The sequence below is a fragment of the Myotis lucifugus genome, unplaced genomic scaffold, assembly GCF_000147115.1.
Source record: "Myotis lucifugus unplaced genomic scaffold, Myoluc2.0 scaffold_41, whole genome shotgun sequence".
NCBI lineage: Eukaryota > Metazoa > Chordata > Mammalia > Chiroptera > Vespertilionidae > Myotis > Myotis lucifugus.
This window is the reverse complement of record NW_005871089.1, coordinates 3,140,681-3,161,505: the sequence shown is the minus strand read 5'-3', so window position 1 is coordinate 3,161,505 and position 20,825 is coordinate 3,140,681. Positions and strand designations below refer to the sequence as shown.

General features: G+C 48.0%; 1 protein-coding gene across 2 annotated transcripts in view; it reads left to right on the top strand.

The window, feature by feature from the left end:
• The window catches only part of HEXA (hexosaminidase subunit alpha), a 29,356-nt gene extending 10,526 nt beyond the window's left edge, over positions 1–18,830 (top strand). The window contains exons 2-14 of one of the 2 annotated variants that reach the window (XR_002828986.1): positions 7,864–7,956; positions 8,838–8,903; positions 10,417–10,463; positions 11,224–11,334; positions 12,253–12,354; positions 12,841–12,973; positions 13,581–13,761; positions 14,741–14,827; positions 15,092–15,164; positions 15,886–16,069; positions 16,243–16,333; positions 17,141–17,285; positions 18,586–18,830. Coding sequence is in view for 1 of the 2 variants with exons in the window: in XM_006087834.2 (XP_006087896.1) it covers positions 7,864–7,956; positions 8,838–8,903; positions 10,417–10,463; positions 11,224–11,334; positions 12,253–12,354; positions 12,841–12,973; positions 13,581–13,761; positions 14,741–14,827; positions 15,092–15,164; positions 15,886–16,069; positions 16,243–16,333; positions 17,181–17,285; positions 18,586–18,649 (1,337 nt within the window). In the remaining variant the exon portion in view is untranslated. The remainder of the gene's footprint in view (positions 1–7,863; positions 7,957–8,837; positions 8,904–10,416; positions 10,464–11,223; positions 11,335–12,252; positions 12,355–12,840; positions 12,974–13,580; positions 13,762–14,740; positions 14,828–15,091; positions 15,165–15,885; positions 16,070–16,242; positions 16,334–17,140; positions 17,286–18,585) is intronic. The other variant, XM_006087834.2, reaches the window with a different exon arrangement.
• The last annotated feature ends 1,995 nt before the right edge of the window (positions 18,831–20,825 follow it).

Sequence of the window (20,825 nt, the reverse complement as noted above, 5' to 3'; positions counted from 1 at the left end):
CTCCCTTCTGGCCTGCAAAGTTTCTGTTGAGCAATCAGCTGACATTCGTATGGGTACTCCCTTGTAGGTAACTGATTTTCTGTCTCTTGCTGCTTTTAGGATTCTCTTTGTCTTTTGCTCTTGGCATTTTAATTATGATGTGTCTTGGTGTGGTCCTCTTTGGGTTCCTTTTGTTTGGGGTTCTCTGCGCTTCCTGGACTTGGAAGTCTATTTCTTTCACCAGGTAGGGAAAGTTTTCTGTCATTATTTCTTCAAATAGGTTTTCAATATCTTGCTCTCTCTCTTCTTCTGGCACCCCTATAATTCGGATGTTGGTACGCTTGAAGCTGTCCCAGAGGCTCCTTACACTATCTTCGTATTTTTGGATTCTTTTTTCATTTTGCTTTTCCGGTTGGGTGTTTTTTGCTTCTTCGTATTTCAAATCTTTGACTTGATTCTTGCGCTCCTCTGGTCTGCTGTTGGGAGTCTGTATAATATTCTTTATTTCAGTCAGTGTATGCTTAATTTCTAGTTGGTTCTTTATCACAACATCGAGGGTTTCACTAGATTTCTTGAAGATCTCACTACATTTATTGGCGGTCTCACCAGTCTTCTTGAAGATCTCACTACATTTATCGGCGGTCTCACCAGTCTTTTCGAGGGCCTTATTAAATTTATCGGCGGCTTCTAGACAGTTCTTTAAAGACCTTAAAAGTGTGGTTTTGAACTCTATATCCAGCAGTTTGCTTTCCTCCATTTCTGTCGTTTGTGTCTTGTTTCTTTGTCTCGGCATTTTTTATGCGTCGCTGTGTCGATAGAGTGCCTTTCTGTCCTAAGTGTCCCAATTACCTGAGGTAGACCTCTTTGTGCACCCCCTTGTGGGCTTTGTGCACAGTCTTGTTGTAATTAAGCCTTGATTGTTGTAGTTATCCCTGGGAGGAATTGACCTCCAGGCCAATTGGCAGTGAGAATCAGCTGTGTCTGCAGTGGGAGAACTTCTGTGCTGGAGACACCCCTCTGGGGCTAGACTTGCTTCGATGGGGCTTTGGTGCTCACTGAGTCTGCCCCCTGAGTGTGTCTTTTATGGTTCCACGGAGCTGCAAACTGGATGGTCCCACTCTGACCTCTGGCTTCCTGGCTCCTGGATCTCTAGGGAGGTGCTAATCTAGCCTTTGCCTGCGGCTATCCAGCAAAAGTCTCCCTGCAGGGCTTGGGCGGAGCGGGTCCCACGGGATCAACAGGGCGGGGCTAGCAGTTATGGCTGCTCTCAGTCTTGCCCTCAGAGGCTCTGCTTCTCAGTGTCCCGGTGATCGCTGCAAGTCCCTCAGAGAGAAAGCTGCCCTAGGGTTCTGACCGATGCCAGACAGTCCCGCTTCTCCCGTATGAGTCTGGGTCCCTAGAGACTCGCCCGGAACTGGAGCTCAGAGCCTGAGACTCCCTCCCAATTGAAAACGACAACCGCGCCCTCAGCCGCCAGCCCGCTCCACATGCACCTCCGCACCTTAGTATTTTACTTCTGTACTGCGCCTCCTCTGAGTCTCGATATGCTTTTCTCTTTCCTTCTAGTTGTAGAATTTCCACTCAGCCAGCCTTCCTGTGGTTCTGGATGATGTCCGTTCCGTCTTTTAGTTGTATTTTTGAAGTGGTTGTGCAAGGCAGCAATCTCCGGTGTTTACCTATGCCGCCATCTTGGTTTCCTCCCACGTATGCATTTTTAAATTCTAGCATCATTCATTATTTTCAGGAAATATTTATTGTGTCAGGTACTGGGAATACAAACACTCTGAGATTGGTCCCTGCTGTTGAGGAACTCACAGCCTCAGTGAGGAAATGGACAAACACCGTATCTACACTAATAAAAGAGAAACATGGTAATTGGCGTACGACCGCTACCCTTCCCATTGGCTAATCAGCATATCCTTATACAAATTAACTGTCAGCCAAGATGGCGGCCGGCAGCCAGGCAGCTGGAAGCAAACATGAGGCTTGCTTGCTCCAGGGACTGCAGACTGCAACGTTCCCTGCCTGACTTGCCGGCCTCTGAGCTGGCAGTTTGAAACATTCTAACAAATATAGGCCGGGATCTCAGAGCTGAAGTTATACATTGTTTCGATTATAGAACCAGATACCTGCTCTCAGAGCTAGAGCCAGAGCTAAAGCTGGCCCAGAATAAAATAAAAAAAAGGAGCGGTTGGGAGCTTCAATCAACAACCGCCAGCCTGAAAGCAGCCCTCAGCCCCTCACCCAGACTGGCCAGGCACCCCAGTGGGGACCTCCACCCTGAAGGGTGTGTGACCAGCTGCAAACAGCCATCATCCCCTCATCCAGGCTGGCCAGGCACCCCAGTGGGGACCCCCACCCTGATCCAGGACACCCTTCAGGGCAAACCAGCCGGCCCCCAGGCCTCTATCCTATATAGTAAAAGGGTAATATGCCTCCCAGCACCGGATCAGCATGACAGGGGGCAGCGCCCAAACCCCCTGATTGCCCTGTGGCTCTGTGTGTGACAGGGTGCGGCGTCCCAACCCCCTGATCGGCCCTGCTCTGTGTGTGACAGGGTGCGGCGCCCCAACCCCCCCCCCCCCCACGGGCCCTGCTCTGTGTGTGACAGGGTAGAGCCATAACCTCCCCATCGGCCCTGCCCTGAGTGTGTCAGGGCGCAGCGCCCCAACCCCGATCGGCCCTGCTCTATGCGTGACAGGGGGTGGCGCCGCAACCTCCCCATCGACCCTGCCTTGAGTGTGATAGGGGGCGGTGCCCCAACCCCCCAATCAGCCATACCCTGAGCGTGACTGAGGGTGGCATCGCAACCTCCCAATCCGCCCTGCTCTGTGCATGACAGGGGGCGGCGCCCCAACTCCCCAATCAGCCCTGCTCTGAGCCTGACCAGGGGCTGCACCTAGGGATTGGGCCTGCCCTCTGCCACCCGGGAGCAGGCCTAAGCCAGCAGGTCGTTATCTCCCGAGGGGTCCCAGACTGCAAGAGGGCACAGGCCGGGCTGAGCGCCCCCCCCCTTCCCCCGCCCCCGAGTGCACAAATTTTTGTGCACTGGGCCTCTAGTATTAAGATAAATGTCATGAAAAATGTATGTATGTATTGATTCATGGTCACATAGGAAGGTCTCTTAGGAAAGGGTGGGGGCCTAATAGCAAAGCTTTATAAAAGGAAAACCAGCACTGTTTCTTAATCAGGTGAGATGTGGAAGCAATGCAAATTTCTTTCAATTGGAAGAAGCAATGTGTGCAAAGAAAAGTATGGAGAAAATTGGGGGTATCCAGGCTTCTGTAAAGAGTTCATTGTGCTACTGTGAGAGTTTCTATACAGAGTTTCTACAACAGAGAAAGACATGGCTGGAGTTCTTACTGTCATCCAGTGGATTCTGGACTTTATCCTGAAAGCTACGGGAGCCACTGGAGGACTTTGAGCAGAGATTGTCATAATCTGATTTTCATATTAAAAGATCACAAAGGATAGTAGGTTGAAATGGGGTATATAAGGAGGCAGGGAGAGACCACCTGGGAGATTTTTTTATAGTCATCCAGGTGAGAATTTATGAGAGGCTGAATTAAGGCATTGACCAATGGAAGTGGGAAGATGATGATGATGTTGTGATAATAAGGATTTGTAGTTATAAGACTTAATTGGATCTTTCTTTTCCACTGTTGTAATCTCAGTGCTTAACATAGTGTTTGATACATAGTAGACAGACAGTAAATATTGAATGAATTAACTTGAGATCTACTTAAAAAGGTGGGGGGAGGAGGAGGTTTATGGTCTGGGTTTATGATCTATTGATTTAATAGATGGTGCTGTTATCAAACTGAGAGAGATGATCAGCCAGGAAAAGGAATGAAGAGTTGGTTCAGTTTTGTATTTAAGCTTCAAGGTGCTTTTGAGACATTTGAGGAGCAGAGGTGTATGAGTCTAGAGCAGCGGTTCTCAACCTGTGGGTCGCGACCCCTTTGGGGTCAAACGACCCTTTCACAGGGGTCGCCTAAGACCATCGGAAAACACATATATAATTACATATTGTTTTTGTGATTAGTCACTATGCTTTAATTATGTTCAATTTGTAACAATGAAAATACATCCTGCATATCAGATATTTACATTACGATTCATAACAGTAGCAAAATTAGAGTTATGAAGTAGCAACGAAAATAATTTTATGATTGGGGGTCACCACAACATGAGGAACTGTATTAAAGGGTCTCGGCATTAGGAAGGTTGAGAACCACTGGGTTAGGAAGTCTAAGAGGAATGACCAGAGATATGCAAGAGGAGGAAAGGTCACTCTAAGGGCAAGGTCCCACCCAACAATTGTTCATACCAGCTTTCTGCCCTGGTGATCTCTGTACCTGGCCTATCCTACTCTGCTCATGCCTGTCTTAACTGCCTACTATATCAGTATACGTTTGAAATCACTGTTACAGAGAATAGAAAAAATAGCAATGGCAGAGACAAGATTTTCAGGGCAGCATCCAGGGCCCAGCCAAGATGAGAGACCATGATTTTACCAGTGGCCCAATCCCACTGATACATGATTTTTAGGGTTGAGAGTTTTGCCCACTGAATGCAACAGAAGATAAAAGAGACAGGTTGTTGAGAGTACTGGCTAGAATGTGAGGTGATGGCCCACCACTTCTAGGGCAGGAGGGAAGTAAGTAAAGGTGGGAGAGGATCTGCAACAGAGAGCAGATGGAAGATGGTTTGCCACTGGCACTTTGGGGATAAAAGGAACTCTGAGTTTCATATCCAGTGGATCTGTCTGTGATGAATAAAGCAAAATTATGTTTAAAAACGGGACACAAGGGTAGAAAACTAACAGTGGTTATCTCTTCAGAGAGAGTGACAAAGGAGGGGTATCAAAGACAGTTTGTTTTAAATACTCTGTACTGTTCAAATTTTTCAACTTTTTAATTAAAAAGAAAAATACAAACTTCTCAGTGAACCCTAAAAGAGCAAGTTCACCGAAGGCAGGGAGATGAGGGAGCTGCGGAGATAGGAGGCAGTGGTCATGAAATGGGGCCTGGAAGACATGATGTGGTCCCGCCCTGTCATTGTTTCCATGGGAGGAAATGGGAGCCTGAGATTCACTCTGCTTGGCACCAATAGAACCAGAACCAGAACCTACCTTTCCTGATTTCCTAGCTCCTTGTTCTGTTTTCCAGGCTGCTTCCTGAGCACTTGAGGCTTCAGGATTTCCTGCTGTCCCCCCTGGGCTTACTGTGAATGTGCCCATGAGATTGCTGCCTGATGGGCTGTTTCCTGTCCTGTGCCTCCCACACCTGGGTGCTTCTCTGTGCAGTCTGTGTGGGTGTGTGCAGAGGTGGCTAGCCTATTCCCTGCCTATTTTCTTCTCTCTTCGGAATAGCAAGTTGGAGGTGAAAAACCACAATGATACGCTATTTACTTCCTTTTAAGTTACCAATGTCCCTCCTGTTTTGCAGCTCTCACATCACCAGCTCCCCCAGATTTTCCCCCTCAGCTTTTTAAAGCAGCAGCCCAAACCCAGATGAGTCACTTAGGATAGGGGTTCTTTACCATGAGATTAGTGGCACGGGTGGAGGGATGAGCCCTTAATTTAGGGGCATTGTTCTAGGGCAGTGATGGCGAACCTATGACACGCGTGTCAGAGGTGACACGTGAACTCATTTTTTTGGTTAATTTTTCTTTGTTAAATGGCATTTAAATATATAAAATAAATATCAAAAATGTAAGTCTTTGTTTTACTATGGTTGCAAATATAAAAAAATTTCTATATGTGACACGGCACCAGAGTTAAGTTAGGGTTTTTCAAAATGCTGACACGCCGAGCTCAAAAGGTTCGCCATCACTGTTCTAGGGGGAAGATCCTTTCATTTTCATTAGATCTTCAAAAGAATCTGTGACCCTCTCCCTAAATGACTATGGATTTAGAGAGCAGAGTGCAGATGTGTTTTAGAAAAATAAGATAGAGCAACAACAACAAAAATTAGTTGTTTTCTTGTCTTCACGTAATAATTCAGATAAACCTGGCGTTTGTATAGCCTCTCTTGTCCCTGGGACAGTGACCATGGCAGTTGCATACAGATTATTTGTGATTTCTCCTGTTTGGTAGCTTGAGTGAGATCCAGAGGATTAATACTAAAGTAATGACTTTGCCCTCCTTGGGAAGGCTGCCTGGATAGATATGCAGATGCACTCTCCACATAGTGATATTGAGGCTCTGAGATATGTGACAGAGTGGGGACAAGGAGGTACGGGATGAAGGCATAGTTTAAGGAGGAATATTCTTTTATAGTTTCTTCACCACCACTTCTCAGTCGAGTCCTCCTTTGAGATTGGTCCTGGCCCTGAAAGCCTGATTGTCCTTCTATGTTTATGGGGTTGAGTTTTTAGGGTTTAAAATGGAGTTGTGAGTTGGCCTGGCCCAGAGAAACCTCAAATTATTTTTTCCCTGCAGAGTTTAGGTAGGTATTAGAGTGAGGATACAGGCTGTTCACTGGGAGGGAAGAGAATCTTTTTGTTCAGGATGGTTGGAAAGGGCCCCTTATTGTTCCTTCTTGGCAGACCAGAGAGCTCAGATGCAGCCAGGTGGTCATGCTCTGGAGGGGTGAGCAAGCTTTCCTTGAGATGGTTCAAGGCTCTTGGGTTCCTTCTGTCTAGAGACAAATAACATTTGGTGTTCCAACTTGGTTCTGGATTCTCTCTCCCTGCCTTCTGCCAGGCCATTCTGTCCCTGGCTGTGTAGTCCCATAGGAATCATAGATGTTGCGGTGCCAGTGGGAATGCATGTGGCTCCAGAAAGGAGAGAGAGAGAGAGAGAGAGAGAGAGAGAGAGAGAGAGAGACAGAGAGAGAGACAGAGAGAGAGAGAGATCATTGACCTTTTGTATGCCATAAGCATCTATAGACACAAGGATGGTTTCCATTTTGGACGCGTGGCAGTTAACTGGTTGAGACTCAGGCTTGGGACAGTACAATCACAATTGTATTGAAGGTCACAGAGAAGAACTAGTAGGAGGGTGAGAAGAGACAGCATTGGTATTTTGTCTTTTTTTCAGCGTATACTGGGTTTGTCAGACTCTATGCGATAGCATGTTGGGCTCAGACTACGTGGCTTTCTACTGTTGGGAAAGAACCTGGATAGAGAAGAGGAGGGAAGGAAGCAGAATGGGCTGATGACCATATGCCTTTGCTGGGACACCAGCTGGATCATCTCAGGGCCTCCTTTGCATAGGAAATCCCCTTGTCTTCATCTGCTCCCATTAGCTCCCATTTTACAAGGTTGGAAAGTCTTCATCTGGAGCCTTCAAGAGCAGTGCTACGTCAAGTGCCAGTCTGCAATGAGATGGGAAGCATACATACCAGAATGTGAAACTGTTCCCTTCATCAAGACCTTGCTATGAAAAAAGTGTTAGAACTAACCGCGTGTTTGTTCTGACATACTTGATTTACATTCTGGCATCATGTAAGCTTCCTGTCTGGTGACCAACCAGTAACACAGTGTACAGATCAGCAGCTAACCCATAGACCACACTTTGAGTAGCAGTGCTCTAGAGCTGCCTCTAGTTTCAAAGCAGTTGCTAGGGCCTTAAAAATGTGTATTTGGACTGTATCAAGCCAGAAATCTACAGTCCTGGTTACAAAGGGCTGACACCAGATCATTCACACATGGTCAGGGTGGGTCACTGGGGAGAGAGGGGAGCACAACCAAAATGAAAAAGTCACACAGGTGACTAGGCAGCGCATGTGCCAAGGGTGCATGCCCTGCTCTGGCTCCCCTCTTGCCACAGGCAGGCAAACTGAAGGGACTAGAGCTGGGGACCCTCCTTTGGTCTTTGGTTTTGCCTGCTGCCTCAGATGGCAGGTCAGCCACATTAAGTGTACACTGTCCTTGCAGGAGAACAGCAAACATTGGAGAAGCAGTCACTGGTTATCCTTGTAGTCACTCCTGGATGTGAGCAGCTTCCTTCTTTGGAGTCAGTGGAGAATTGTAAGTACCCTGTTCCCATTCTAGAAGAGCAAGCGCTTGTCTGCAGCTGGAGCTCTGGGTGGCCTGGCTTAAATTGCTGAGGCTAGGCCTGGAGCCATCCATGACTGCGAGGACTAAGTGCCAAGAGCCATAAACGGTGAGTGTTTCCTATGCCCTCTAACCAGTGTCTGCAGGCTGACTGGACGGTCACACTGGCTGTTCACTGAGTACGCCTACCTTCTGGACTGAGCATAATTCTTTTGCCATTTTAAGAATGTGTGTATACTTTGCTGATATTGTCTAAGAGATCCTACACAGGAAAGGAGGAGTTTTGGTCATTTGAATTGAGATGAGGTCAAGTCCTGTAACTGCCTCCTGTCTTTCCTGATCAGCAGCATTTGGGCACTTCTCAGTCTCCAAAGTGAAATTCAAGTCTTGGCTTCTTCCTCACATTCTTGGATGAGGTAGCTGAAGCCTGGGGAAGGGAGGGTGGTTACAAAGTCTTTGTGAACATCAGAACCTGGACTCACCCCTCCGAGCATCACTGTTCCCTTTGCCAGCAGGTGACTTCATACTTCCAGCTAAAGGCTGGCAGGAGTTCATGTTTCTTGGGGGAGAAACTGACCCTCAAGCAGGTGTTGGCTTGTGGAGGACTCTGCTCTAGCCTGACCCTCGTCATGTGTCATCTCCTAGGGTCTACAGAGCCCCTAGGTAACCACCCTTCCACTCTGGCTCCAGGCCTGGCCGCCTGCAATTGCCCTGCTCTGGGAACGTCTCCTCTTTGAAAGAAAAAGAAAGTGATCTTGCTGTTGTCTTTTAATCCAAGGATTTGTACAGAACATGTGGTATGTGATCTGAGAGTAGAAATCTTTAACCACGTTGGGTCATTTCTGTCATTCCAGACACCCTGACCATAAACAATGAGCAGTGTTTCCTTCTGTCTGAGACCGTTTGGGGAGCTCTTCGAGGTAACAAGGTGGGGCTGATGCTGGGAGAGAGACCGGCAGTGATGTGGGACAGTTGGCATTGGTGGGGTGGGAGGACAGGACTGGGGACCCAGCGACTACCCGCATACTTGCATTTTAAGAAGCTTTCTTTGTAGAGGGCAAGTGGCATGTTCCCCTATCCCCCTGGAAAAGAGTGTTCTCCTTCAGCTTTCCCTGGAAGTTGATGGGTTTTACCTGTGAGTGGCAGCAGCTCCCCCGGGCAGGTGCTCTGGGGAAACAATGGGAGACCCTGCAGGCTGCTTTTCAGGGTGCCAGTGGGGCCAGGTAACTGAGGAGAGGGGCGACTCTGCCACAAACACTGCCTGTCCAGCTCGCATTAAAGATACACAGTTGGCCAGGTTTTATATAAAGGAAAACTATATCAAAGAAATAAGTGTCAAAAAAAATGCCCTTCCTCTTGGTTTACTGAAAAAGAATTTGGTCCCTAGATACAGACTTAGCCAAATACCTCTACTTTTGTTAAAACATCTGCTAGTAAAGGATGAGGGACATTCTCACAGAATTCCAAACCTGGGTTTGGTTTGTCTTTATTCCTTTGCCTCTCCTCTCCCCTCTCCTATGTTTTGGAGAAACAGCATGCCAACTCCCTTTCCGCCCCCTTGTACCTTTTGTGCAAGTGCTAATGATTACTTTGGTCAGATAGGGGAAATCTGGGACTCCAGAGCGCTGGGCATCAGAGTCAGAGTGGAGAAAAGCCAAACAGTATCCTAGCAGTCTGCCTCAAATTAGGTGCTGAGTGACCATGGATTCTCTCATTCTGAAAATTTAAGACTCTGGGATTCCTTCGTGGGGCCTCCAGCTGTTGAGAATATACAATGCTCTGGACTCAACTTGCCTGCCCTTGGGCCTAGCCAGAATCTCGGAGTCTGTGTCCTGTGGACTGGGTGGCTGCTGCCTGCTACACCTCAGACCCATTTAGCTGAGTCTCTTCTCAAGCCCTGAGGAGGAAAGGGGGATGATTTCTTGTAGGTCCAGATGTGGACCCAGGTACCTTGGAAATCAAGCTTATGATCTCGTCTTCACAATTCAGTCTGGGAGATGTGAAGGGGCAGCAAACTGGGGACTCTTTTTCTCAGCTCCCTTAGCTCTTCTGAGCATTATCTTTGGAAAGCCTTAACCTCTTGCAGGCCGACTGTCCCTGCATCTGTCCTTACAAGCACACATCTTTTTAATATTCTTGTGAGTTCACACCTTTGGAAATATGGGTAGGAGGTGTGTATGTTTTTAGGGTTAATGTGTTTCTAGAAGGGGCACTAAAGCCCCTTACACAGCCACCTTCCAAAATAAAATAGAGTAAAAATTGATACTGGCTTCCTAATATCCCCCTTTCATAGTGTTGAGAATCATCAAGCCTCCATTACACCCACTTTAACTTTGTGCCCCGACGTCATCCCTGCCACACGGGGCACTTTCCAAATGGATCCACCTTTTCCCACCTCCCAGAGTCTTTATTCTGCCTCTCTACTTCCTATAGGTCTGGAGACTTTTAGCCAGCTTGTTTGGAGATCTCCTGAGGGCACAGTAAGTGTGGGCCCTCTTTTTGATAGATCCTATTTAACGCTTAACAGGGCTCCTTTTAAATCTTGGGTTTGCTCCCAATGTCCATAGCCCTGGAAATCTTACTTTGCTTTAAGACAAAGTCCTGGAGGCTTGAAATGGCCTCAGCAAGAGTGTACAGCGTGGAAACTGGTTTGGTAGATTTGGCCTGTTTGGAGTCACGGTAATTTAGTTCCCCTGAGTCATTATTTAGTAACTAGAGGCCCAGTGCACGAATTCGTGTATGGTGGGGTCCAGCCGGCCTGCCCCGATTGTTGGTTGGCCTGCCCGGCCCCCGATCGGGGTGGGGGGGGAGATTGGGAGGGCAGGCCAGGGGGAGGGGCTGCGGGCAGTTGCTCGGCTGGCCCTGCCACCTGGTCAAACTCCCGATCGAACTCCCAGTTGAGGAGAAAATTTGCATATTAGCCTTTTATTATATAGGATGACTTGAGATTTACACACCGCTCTGAAGAAAACAGCGTATTAATAGTGAAAATGCAGACCGTACAGGCTGAGGTTGTGGGACAGCTGTATTTGGCTAGCCTGGGACAGTTGCTCTCTGGGCAGGTTCCTGCTTATGGTCATTGGGGTAGAGGGGTGGGACACGTGGGGAGACACCCTGCAGCATGGTCACAGGGTGGCTTTTCAGAGATCTTGGGAGACTTGTCCTCATCCCCCACCCCCACCTCACCCTCATAGTGAGTTCCCTTTGAATCCTGACATGTTTACTGTTTGGTCCACACAGTTCTTTATCAACAAGACGGAGATTGAGGACTTTCCTCGCTTCCCTCACCGGGGCTTGCTGTTGGACACATCTCGGCACTATCTCCCACTGCCTAGCATCCTGGACACTCTGGTACCCAGGCCTTAAGGCCTTCTTTGGGGCGATGGGTCAGGAGGTAGCCCAGGTGCCATATTCCTCAAGAGTTAGAGAGTATAAGTAATTTTATGGACTCCTAGGAAAAATGTGAAGGATGATGTGCTCTAAAACCCAAAAACATAACAAGAGTGATTTAAATCTACCCCACTGGCTACTATGGACCAGTGTCCAGCCTGTCTCCTGGGATGCAGAAGGTGCTTTGGGATTGGCTTCTTTGACCAGCAGAGCTAACTTTAGTTTAGTTACGACAAGGTCGTAGGAAGGAGATGTTCCAAAACCGTAACTGGGGGTGTTTCTCACTATCTTGAGTTTGATGGGCAGTCTTATCTGACAGTTGCTGATCCAACTCAGGTGTCTGTCTTTTCCTTTGCTCCTCTGATGGAATAAAAGGAGTGGAGGCATCCATCAGTCTTGGCTTCTGAGATTTATGGGTTATGGGGCTACTAAATTCACAATAGACCGCACAATTTGGGTAAATACTAGTCAGTTTGGGAGCAGTTTGTTTATTTACTTGCTTTTTGTTTTTTATTACCCAGAACAAATGGCAGGAGGAAGTGTTAGTCTTCGGGGTATTTGGGAGCTTTTAGAAAACTCCAGGGGACCACATAACTACAACCCTCCTCTCAGTGTGGCTACAACTTATCTCAAAAAGAGGAGGCACTGTTTCTGTCAGCCATCTTTGGCTGTGCCCTGGGGAAAGAAGAAATATGCCGGTCTTCCCTCCCTGTCAGGCACTCCCTGATGGGAAGGTTCGATAGATCCTCTTAACACTTAACAGGACGCTGGGCTGGCTGAGGGTGTGTGGAGCAGCCTGGCAGTGTGCCCAGCTTCCCAGGCTAGAGGCTGAGTCTGGAAAATCTGTGGTGAGTTCACAGTGCATGCTCTGACTTACAGGATGCCATGGCATACAATAAGTTCAATGTGTTCCACTGGCATCTGGTCGACGACTCTTCCTTCCCGTACGAGAGCTTCGCTTTTCCAGAGCTCACCAGAAAGGTATGTCTTGATTTCGCCCCGACCAAGTTTATGGGATGATGTTTGAACCTAGCTGTGGCGCTGATGGCAAGGACACTAGCTCTCCTCCTACCCAGCCAGTTTTAGGGACACACTGACATGGGAAGGGCACTGGATTTGAAATCAGGAGACCTGAGTTCGAGTCCAAGCTGTGCCATAAATTTGCTCTGTAACCTTCAGGATATAATCTCTTCTGGTCTCATTTTCTTTTTGTTTGTTTGTTTATATTCTGTTAGCTGGGCATAATACCTACCTTGTTCACTCCACTGGTGTTGTGGCACACAAATAAAACAATATATGTGATAACTTGTGGGAAGTTATGAATAAGTTCTATGAAGATAGTCCCTGATACCAAAGGGCTGTGGGTAGATTTTCTGATATCCAGGGAGTCCTGGAGGCATTTTTAGTATCCACTAATATATAAGCCTTCAAGAAATAAGATCCTTAAGAATGTCTTGTGCCTTTCAGGGGTCCTACAACCCTGCCACCCACATCTACACAGCACAGGATGTGAAGGAGGTGATTGAATATGCACGGCTTCGGGGGATCCGTGTATTGGCAGAATTTGACACTCCTGGCCACACTCTGTCCTGGGGACAAGGTAAGAATAATTCAGGGGTTGGAGGAAGTCTACTGGTCCTCCCCTCCTTGGGGCTTTAGGGCATTAGCACTTGGATGCGCCATGCCTTCTCCTGGAAGAATGTTTTCTGTCAACCTCTTCCACCTAGGAATTAGATGGGCAGAACTTACTTTGGGCGAAGGAGACCACTTCTTACTATTAAAATATGGGCAAATTCTTCTCAGGTGTCCTTGTCTTAATGAATCCCTTGAAGATTGCCGTGCTCTAGAGTGGGAAGAAAGATTTTGCCAATTTGGCTGAATTGGCTCTCTGCTTTTCCTAGAGGCAGTATGAGAGCTGCCTTTGGGAGCGAGGGTGACCCCTGCTGGAAGCAGTGTGTCAAGGCAAGAGTGTGTGTGCTGACAGTTTGACTACACACCACCCTCTGTCTGTGATTGTGGATATAGGTGTATTTCTTTGATTGTGACTAAACGCTCATGATTACCAGTGTCTTTGAGTCCCTGAGTGTTTCTACCTGTGTGAGTATAATGTTTATTATACTTAGTGTGACTTAATGTCCTTATATCTATGGCTGGGCGTGGGGGTCTATGTATTTGTGATACTTGTGTGGGGTTCTCTACTGCCTTAGGTGTCTCTGGATTATTGACTCCTTGCTACTCTGGGTCTCAGCCCTCTGGTACCTTTGGACCAGTGAATCCCATTCTCAACAGTACCTATGAGTTCATGAACACATTTTTCTTGGAGGTCAGCTCTGTATTCCCGGATTTTTATCTTCACCTTGGAGGAGATGAGGTTGATTTCGCCTGCTGGTATGAGCCCTTTGATATTCCCCTCTCAGCCTGATGAATTGCTTGCTCAGAATAGAGGTTAGGCCCTGACAAGCTACCTGTCTCAGGTGCTGCTCAGGGACTAACCTCTGAGACAGCATTCTGTCTCAATCTAGATGGCTCAGGTCTTGGGCCTTTCCCCTCTAAGCTACAGAGAGGCCCTGCCTGATTTTGGCAAGGCTGTGAATGTGAAACTCTCCCTTCCTCTTGTCATATCCTTGAGATATTTATGGGAAAACCAGCTCTAGGCACAGAATTGTCTTGTTAAAATCCTGGATAGGGAAAAATAATTTATGCTTTTGAAGGCTTAAAATAGTCTGGTTGAAGAGTCAAGACACAAATGAATTTGAGACTAATAGATGACAGTGTTAAATTGTAAGTTCCAAATCCTCAGATCTACTTAGCTCAAAAGAGGCTGAGGGGCTTCTCTGAGAAGTGTGCACTAGAGCTGGATCTGGGGAAGTAGTTTGGTTTTTTCAAGACATGGGAGAGGAGGAAAACTTTCCAGGAGAAAATGTGAGCAAAATACAGACATTGTGGGGCAAGGGAGTGGCAGCAACACTTGTATCCAACTGGAATAGAGAATACATAGTAAGGGGAAAACACAGTATGCCCAGGGTGGGGGTTAGAGAGGGAAACCAGAATCCAGAGTGCCAGAGCCCCAGGTCAAGACCTCAAGAGCTACATGCCACAGTCCAGAGAGATCAATATGTGTTCTCTTAGAGAGTTTGAACTTAAAGCTGTTCAGGTCCAGGCTCAAACTTTCTCAGCCTATATCAATGGCCCCCTTAATACAGCTTTGTTCAGCCACACCTTCCATATTTTGGGTCTCTGAGATCCTCAGTTGATTATTATTTCAGGTGAAAAAGGAAGTTGTGGGAAGCCAGGTGACTAATCCCCAAGCTTTGGAAGGCTTTTAGGATGGTGAAAGAATTAATCCTCATTTTCTCTTGGGATTCAGGAAGTCCAACCCAGATGTCCAGGCCTTTATGAAGAAGAAAGGCTTTGGTAATGACTTCAAACAGCTGGAGTCCTTCTACATCCAGACGTGAGAAAGGAAGGAGGGCGGGCAGGGTCCCTTGGGTCACCTCATATGGGTGACCATACCAGGGCCAGGTCCTTCTTGACAACTCTCTGAGCCCCTGAAAAGAGTCTCTTGTCCTATATTTTCAGGTTTGGCGTGATCATTTCCAAAGTAGGGAAGACACTGCTTAATCAGGAATGGGCTCCTAGCTAGGCTCAACCCCCAGATCACTGGTACCAACAGCCTAGAGACTGTCTGAGCTGAGCAGACACTTTCTTTACTCTTCAGGCTGCTTGACATCGTCTCTGCCTATGGCAAGGGCTACGTGGTGTGGCAGGAGGTGTTTGATAATAAAGTAAAGGTGAGCCAGGGGCAGGAGGAGAAGGAACCACCTTCAGTGCCTCCTTCTGGTCTTCCAGTCCTTCCCTACATGGCCTGGTCTTCCTGATTTGGAGTAGGCTTTAATGTTCAGAGCACTAGGAGCCATCTTTCTTTTCCCTCTAGAAAGGTTGCAGAGATCTGGGTGTGGGTTTTGGAGCCTCTCTCTAGCTTCCCTCACTACAGATTGCTCAAGAGTTATTTCTGCTGCTAGGTAACTTGGATTCCCGAGACTGGCTTAATGGGTTGGGTTTTTCTTCCTGAGTCTAGACTAAGGTCTTACAGGTCTGCGGAAGCAGGGTTTCCCTCTTCTTCATTGTTGATCAATGAGATCCCAGCCTCCTTCCACATGCCGGGGCTCCGCAGGAACCTTGTCCCATCCTCAGAAACATCTGGAGACTCGGACATGGTAGATTCCAATAAGTCTGCTGGGCCTCACTGCTTGCCTCCCTTAGCTCACAGCCAGTATTACCATCTCAGTGTGGAGAAAGACGGGGACGAAGCAGCAGGGAGCTCTCCTATGGCCTATGGAATCCTTGACCTCTGCACTGGGCTAGGAGCTCAGTGGTTCAGAGTCACAGAGAAGTACTTTGCTGTTGGAAAGCAGAGGGAGTACACACCCCTCGGCCTGGTTGCCTGTATAAAAATATGGCCCAGGAACCTCCTCAGCTTCAGCCATTACCACCCTTTGGCCTTTGTGACAGGTTCGGCCAGACACAATCATCCAGGTATGGCGAGAAGAAGTACCAGTAAGCTATTTGAAGGAGCTGGCACTGATCACCGAAGCCGGCTTCCGCGCTCTGCTTTCTGCCCCCTGGTACCTGAACCGCATAAGTTATGGCCCTGACTGGGAGGACTTCTACAGGGTGGATCCCCTGTCCTTTGAAGGTGAAAGCAGGGTGCTCTCCTTACTGACCAAAGGAGGCTGGGCTTGGGCATAGGGTGGAAGGCAGAAGCGTCTGGGCTGGGTATTTGAGGTTAGGAGATGAAACAACCTATCTGAGGAGAAGGTGGTTGAAGGGGAACCTTAGAGTTGTCTGTTGTTGCTTGTTTTCCCATAGGTAGTCCCGAGCAGAAGGCTCTGGTGATTGGTGGAGAGGCCTGTATGTGGGGAGAGTATGTGGACAGCACAAACCTGGTCCCCAGGCTCTGGTAAGGGTTTTCTGAGGACATGGAAGTTGGGTTTGTGGGTATAGGACAGCCGTGGGCAAACTACGGCCCGCGGGCCGGATCCGGCCCGTTTGAAATGAATAAAACTAAAAAAAAAAAAAGACCGTACCCTTTTATGTAATGATGTTTACTTTGAATTTATATTAGTTCACACAAACACTCCATCCATGCTTTTGTTCCGGCCCTCCGGTCCAGTTTAAGACCCATTGTGGCCCTCGAGTCAAAAAGTTTGCCCACCCCTGGTGTAGGGTCTCCCTCACAGACTCAATCCTGTCTAGCCACCCCCTGACTAGTATCCTTTCAGGCCTGAGAGAGGGGGCACTGCAGTGACCCTTCTGTTTGTAGTAATAGCCACCTCTCACCTGACTTCCACCTATGCTTCTCCAACACCTATTAGACATGTAGGACAGAGAGAGATACTGAGGCCTGGTGAGCACAGATGATTTGCTCAGGATCCAGCCTGGGAGTCCATGATTCCTGTAGTAAGACTTTCCTAGACTACCTCCTCAGCAGCCTCACCAAGCCTGGGTGGGTATGGAGTTGATATTCTCACAACACCTGCCACTGCTGCTACTGTCAGTAACATGATGCCTTTAAGACTTGCTCTGGTTCCCATGTCTGTGGGAGAGAAGAGTGGGATCACTTATCACATTTAATGAAGACAGAGCTGAACTTGAGGTCCCGGGAGCCCTTCAGCCAGGTTGTCACTCTGAATAGGTGTTGGTCATATCCCTTGGCCCTGAGCCTACACAAGAGGCAATAGCCTGTGGGTGTCCCACCTCCTTGCAGGGAATCCAGGGAAACCTGGTGCATATCCCCTTTCCTCCAGGCCCAGAGCAGGGGCTGTTGCTGAGAGGCTGTGGAGCAACAAGGTGGTGACTGACCCGGACTTTGCCTTTAAACGTTTGGCACACTTCCGCTGTGAGCTGCTGAGGTAAGCAGGCTCTGGGGCCTTCCCAAGGAGGTTGGGGGAGGGGGGGCTCCCAGGTCAGGGGGTTGGGACCTCTTACAGGAAAAGAACACAATAATAGCTAACACTTACACTGGTAGAGGCTTACTGGTGGTAAACACTGTGCTTAACCTTTTACAGGCATTATTTTGTTGAGTCTTCACAACTCCATCTAGCAGATATATCCTCATTTTAGAGATAGGCATCCGAGGCACAGAAAGGTTAAGGAACGTGCCCAAAGTCGCTTAGAATCAGGATTTGAACCAGGCCAACTTTAGAAACTAAGCTATGCTTTACTTGGGCTCTCATGACCCCCTTTGCCCCTGTTGGGGATGCCTATATAAGATGGTTATTTCCCTGATTGATTTATTGACTAGGTCTTGAGGACCTGAGGGATACAGCCTAGTGCAGAGCAGAACCCTAGGCTGAGAGCCAAGCGTCTCGACTGTCTGTAATTCGCTGGGTGACTCTGAGCTGGTTCCCTACCATCTCTAAGCACATTGCTTATTTGGATAATGAAGGAGTCATGCCTAGAGGTGAGGCTGAGAACTAAGGACAGATTTTCATGCCTGTGTGGATTGGGTAGCATCTCAGTCCCCTACCTCCACCACATTCACAGTATTTTAGAACCCTTAGAGGGGGGCTCAGCGGGCCAATCAATAAAAAATTTGAAATAAAATAAATTTCAAAAGAAATAGGCAAAGGCCAAAGGAGGGGGACTTAAGGGTGGGTGGAGGTGGGCAAAGGGGGAGGAATGGGGACACCTGCAATTATGTCAACATTAAAGTTTTTTAATAAAAAAAAGCTCAGTACCTAACAAAACATTGCTACCAAATTAATATTAATTCACATCCCTTTGAAAATCAATAGTATCTTATAGGCACGGCAAAAGCATGTATACATTTTAGATTCTAGAGATGGAACGGATTATTGTTGAAAATGAAATGTTTGACTAGGACTATTAATCTTCACAGAATAATAAAATAGTCTTCAATTATTTGGAAAATAATAATAAAAGAAATTTTAAAAGAAATAGGGAGGTGCTCCCCAAAGTTCCTGGGCGTCCCTGAATCAATCATTTGGAGCACCTGTCCAGAATGCAGATTCTTGCCAACACTTGGCCCCACCCCAAGTGAGAATCTCTGGAGGTGAGAATCCAAGTAATACTGGTAGACAGTGACAGTTTGTGACACACTGAAATATGGGAAGGGAATACTTGGTTGTGGTGAAGGTGTTGCTGGGGCCTAAGACTGATCTCATCTTGTTTCTACATGTCCTCTTGCAGACGAGGTGTCCAGGCCCAGCCCCTCAGTGTAGGCTACTGTGAACAGGAGTTTGAACAAATCTGAGCGAGCAACCCAGGCACCGAGGAGGGTGCTGGCCCTAGAAGAGTGATGGTGGGGCCAGGCTCCCACTGTTTCCCGGCTGGGGGTCAGAGCCCCTTGCCCACGTGCCACTGCCTGGAGAGAACAGGGCTGGTGCTGTGCTGGCGTTCAATAAAGAGTGATGGTGACATTTTTCAACCATGAACATGGATTATCTGTGTAAAAAAATGTGAGTGGCCCTGAGGGGGAAAGGCAGGGGAGCTGCCAGGACTGGAGTCTGCTCCTGAGTGGTGGGGCTCAGCAGGGCCCAGCCAGGTTGGGTTCAGTATCTGCCCCTGGAGGGATCTTGTAAGTTGAAGACTGAGAATGAAACCCATAGCCTTTGTGCTGTCCTACCTCTCCACGCTCACATATAGTCCAGATACATACCCCCATCCTCTAGATACTTCCCTCCAAGTGGGGAGCTCACTTAGACCTCCAAGGCTTCTGTATATAAAGACATATAGGGGTTCAAAGAAATTCTGGCAGTAGTGAGGGCTCCAGACCTTACCTGGCCACAGAATAGCCCTGCCCCATGCATGCTCACATACTTCCCTCTCCTAAAGCTTTTCTTCTGCTCTGAGTTTCTTGTTACTTCAATTTCATGCAACCATTATTTAAATGTTATAGAACACATATTATGGTCTTGGCACTGTGGTAAGTATTGAATATGAAGGACTTGGTCCCAAGAGGCCCCCAGAAGCCAATGACTTCTATCCTCCCATTCATTTTCGGCCTAATTACATCGCTTTAGAGAATTTATGGCACAGCTGAGACCAGGAGAAGAAAGTCTTGGGGGTCCAGGAGGTGGGCATATTACTCTTTGAACAAGTGACCAGTTTTCTGTGGGAGGAAGTGGCTCATGGTGGACACAGGCTGTCCCCTGGGGGGGTCATGTTCAGAGGTGACAGTGTAGCCTTGAGGTAGGGGCATAGTGCACAGCAACAGTTTTAGATAAGGATTTCTTTGACCATTACTGACGTTCTGTTACCTGGTCCTGGTCCTGAAAGATTCCCAGGCATTTCATTCTTTTTTTTTTTTTTTTAATGTATTTTATTGATTTTTACAGAGAGGAAGGGAGAGGGATAGAGAGTTAGAAATATGGATGAGAGAGAAACATTGGTCAGCTGCCTCCTGCACAACCCCTACTGGGGATGTGCCCACAACCAAGGTACATGCCCTCGACCTGAATCGAACCTGGGACCCTTCAGTCCGCAGGACGACGCTCTAGCCACTGAGCCAAACGAGCCAGGGCCCCAGGCATTTCTTTGAGAAAGTTTCCAGTCTGGTGGACTCAGAAGCTTGGGGAAGGCAGGACTGAGGAGGGGTCTGAGTAAGATTTGGTCCTTAAACAGCATCCTTCAGTCCCGCAATCATAATTCTTTGGGGACCTGGTTGGAGGTACACCAGCCCTGCCTTCTTGTACTGTCTGTAAGGACAGGGTCGGCACCTTTTACCTGCAGAACCCTCTTGGGGATGGGGTTTTCACACAGCCCAGAGTAGCCATGCCTAGGGCTCTGGCCTAGAGAAACACCACGTGCACCCACCAGGGGAGCCCCCTTATGTCCATTACCCAGAGACTCCTGTGGGGTGGCCCGGTCAAGAACTTCAATGGTGGGATGTGCTGTTGGGCCCAATGAACTGCTGACCACAGCAACCACCCAGTTGCTCCCAATGCTTCCCCACCTCAGCTCCTTTCACCTGGGCTGTGGATTTAGTGCTCCACCCTGCCCAGCCTGCCTGTGTTCTCTGGGCACCACCAGGGATGGAGAATTGCCCAGACTTATTTGCTGGTTCCAGTCATCTTGTGGCACAAAGAGTCTGCCCCTCACTTTCCTGTGAATCTCTTTCGGATGCAAAGCAGGCCTAGTGGGAATACAAGTAAAGGAGTGAATGGAGGCTGGGAACACATCCAGGCCCCCCTCTCCTTGGCAGAAGTTGAGGCCATGTGCCAGGTGCCCACCCCTTCTTGGAATCTGGTGTTTTCAGGTACATCTCAGTGGATTAGCACATGTATGGGGGGCAAAGGACTAGGGCACAGGTGCTCCACAACACTAGAGATGGGGCAGCAAGGAGGCGATGAAAGTCAAATGTACTGGGAAAGGGTGCAAAAGAAATATGGGTATAGACTAAATTTATACAAATGTAGATATGCATGCCT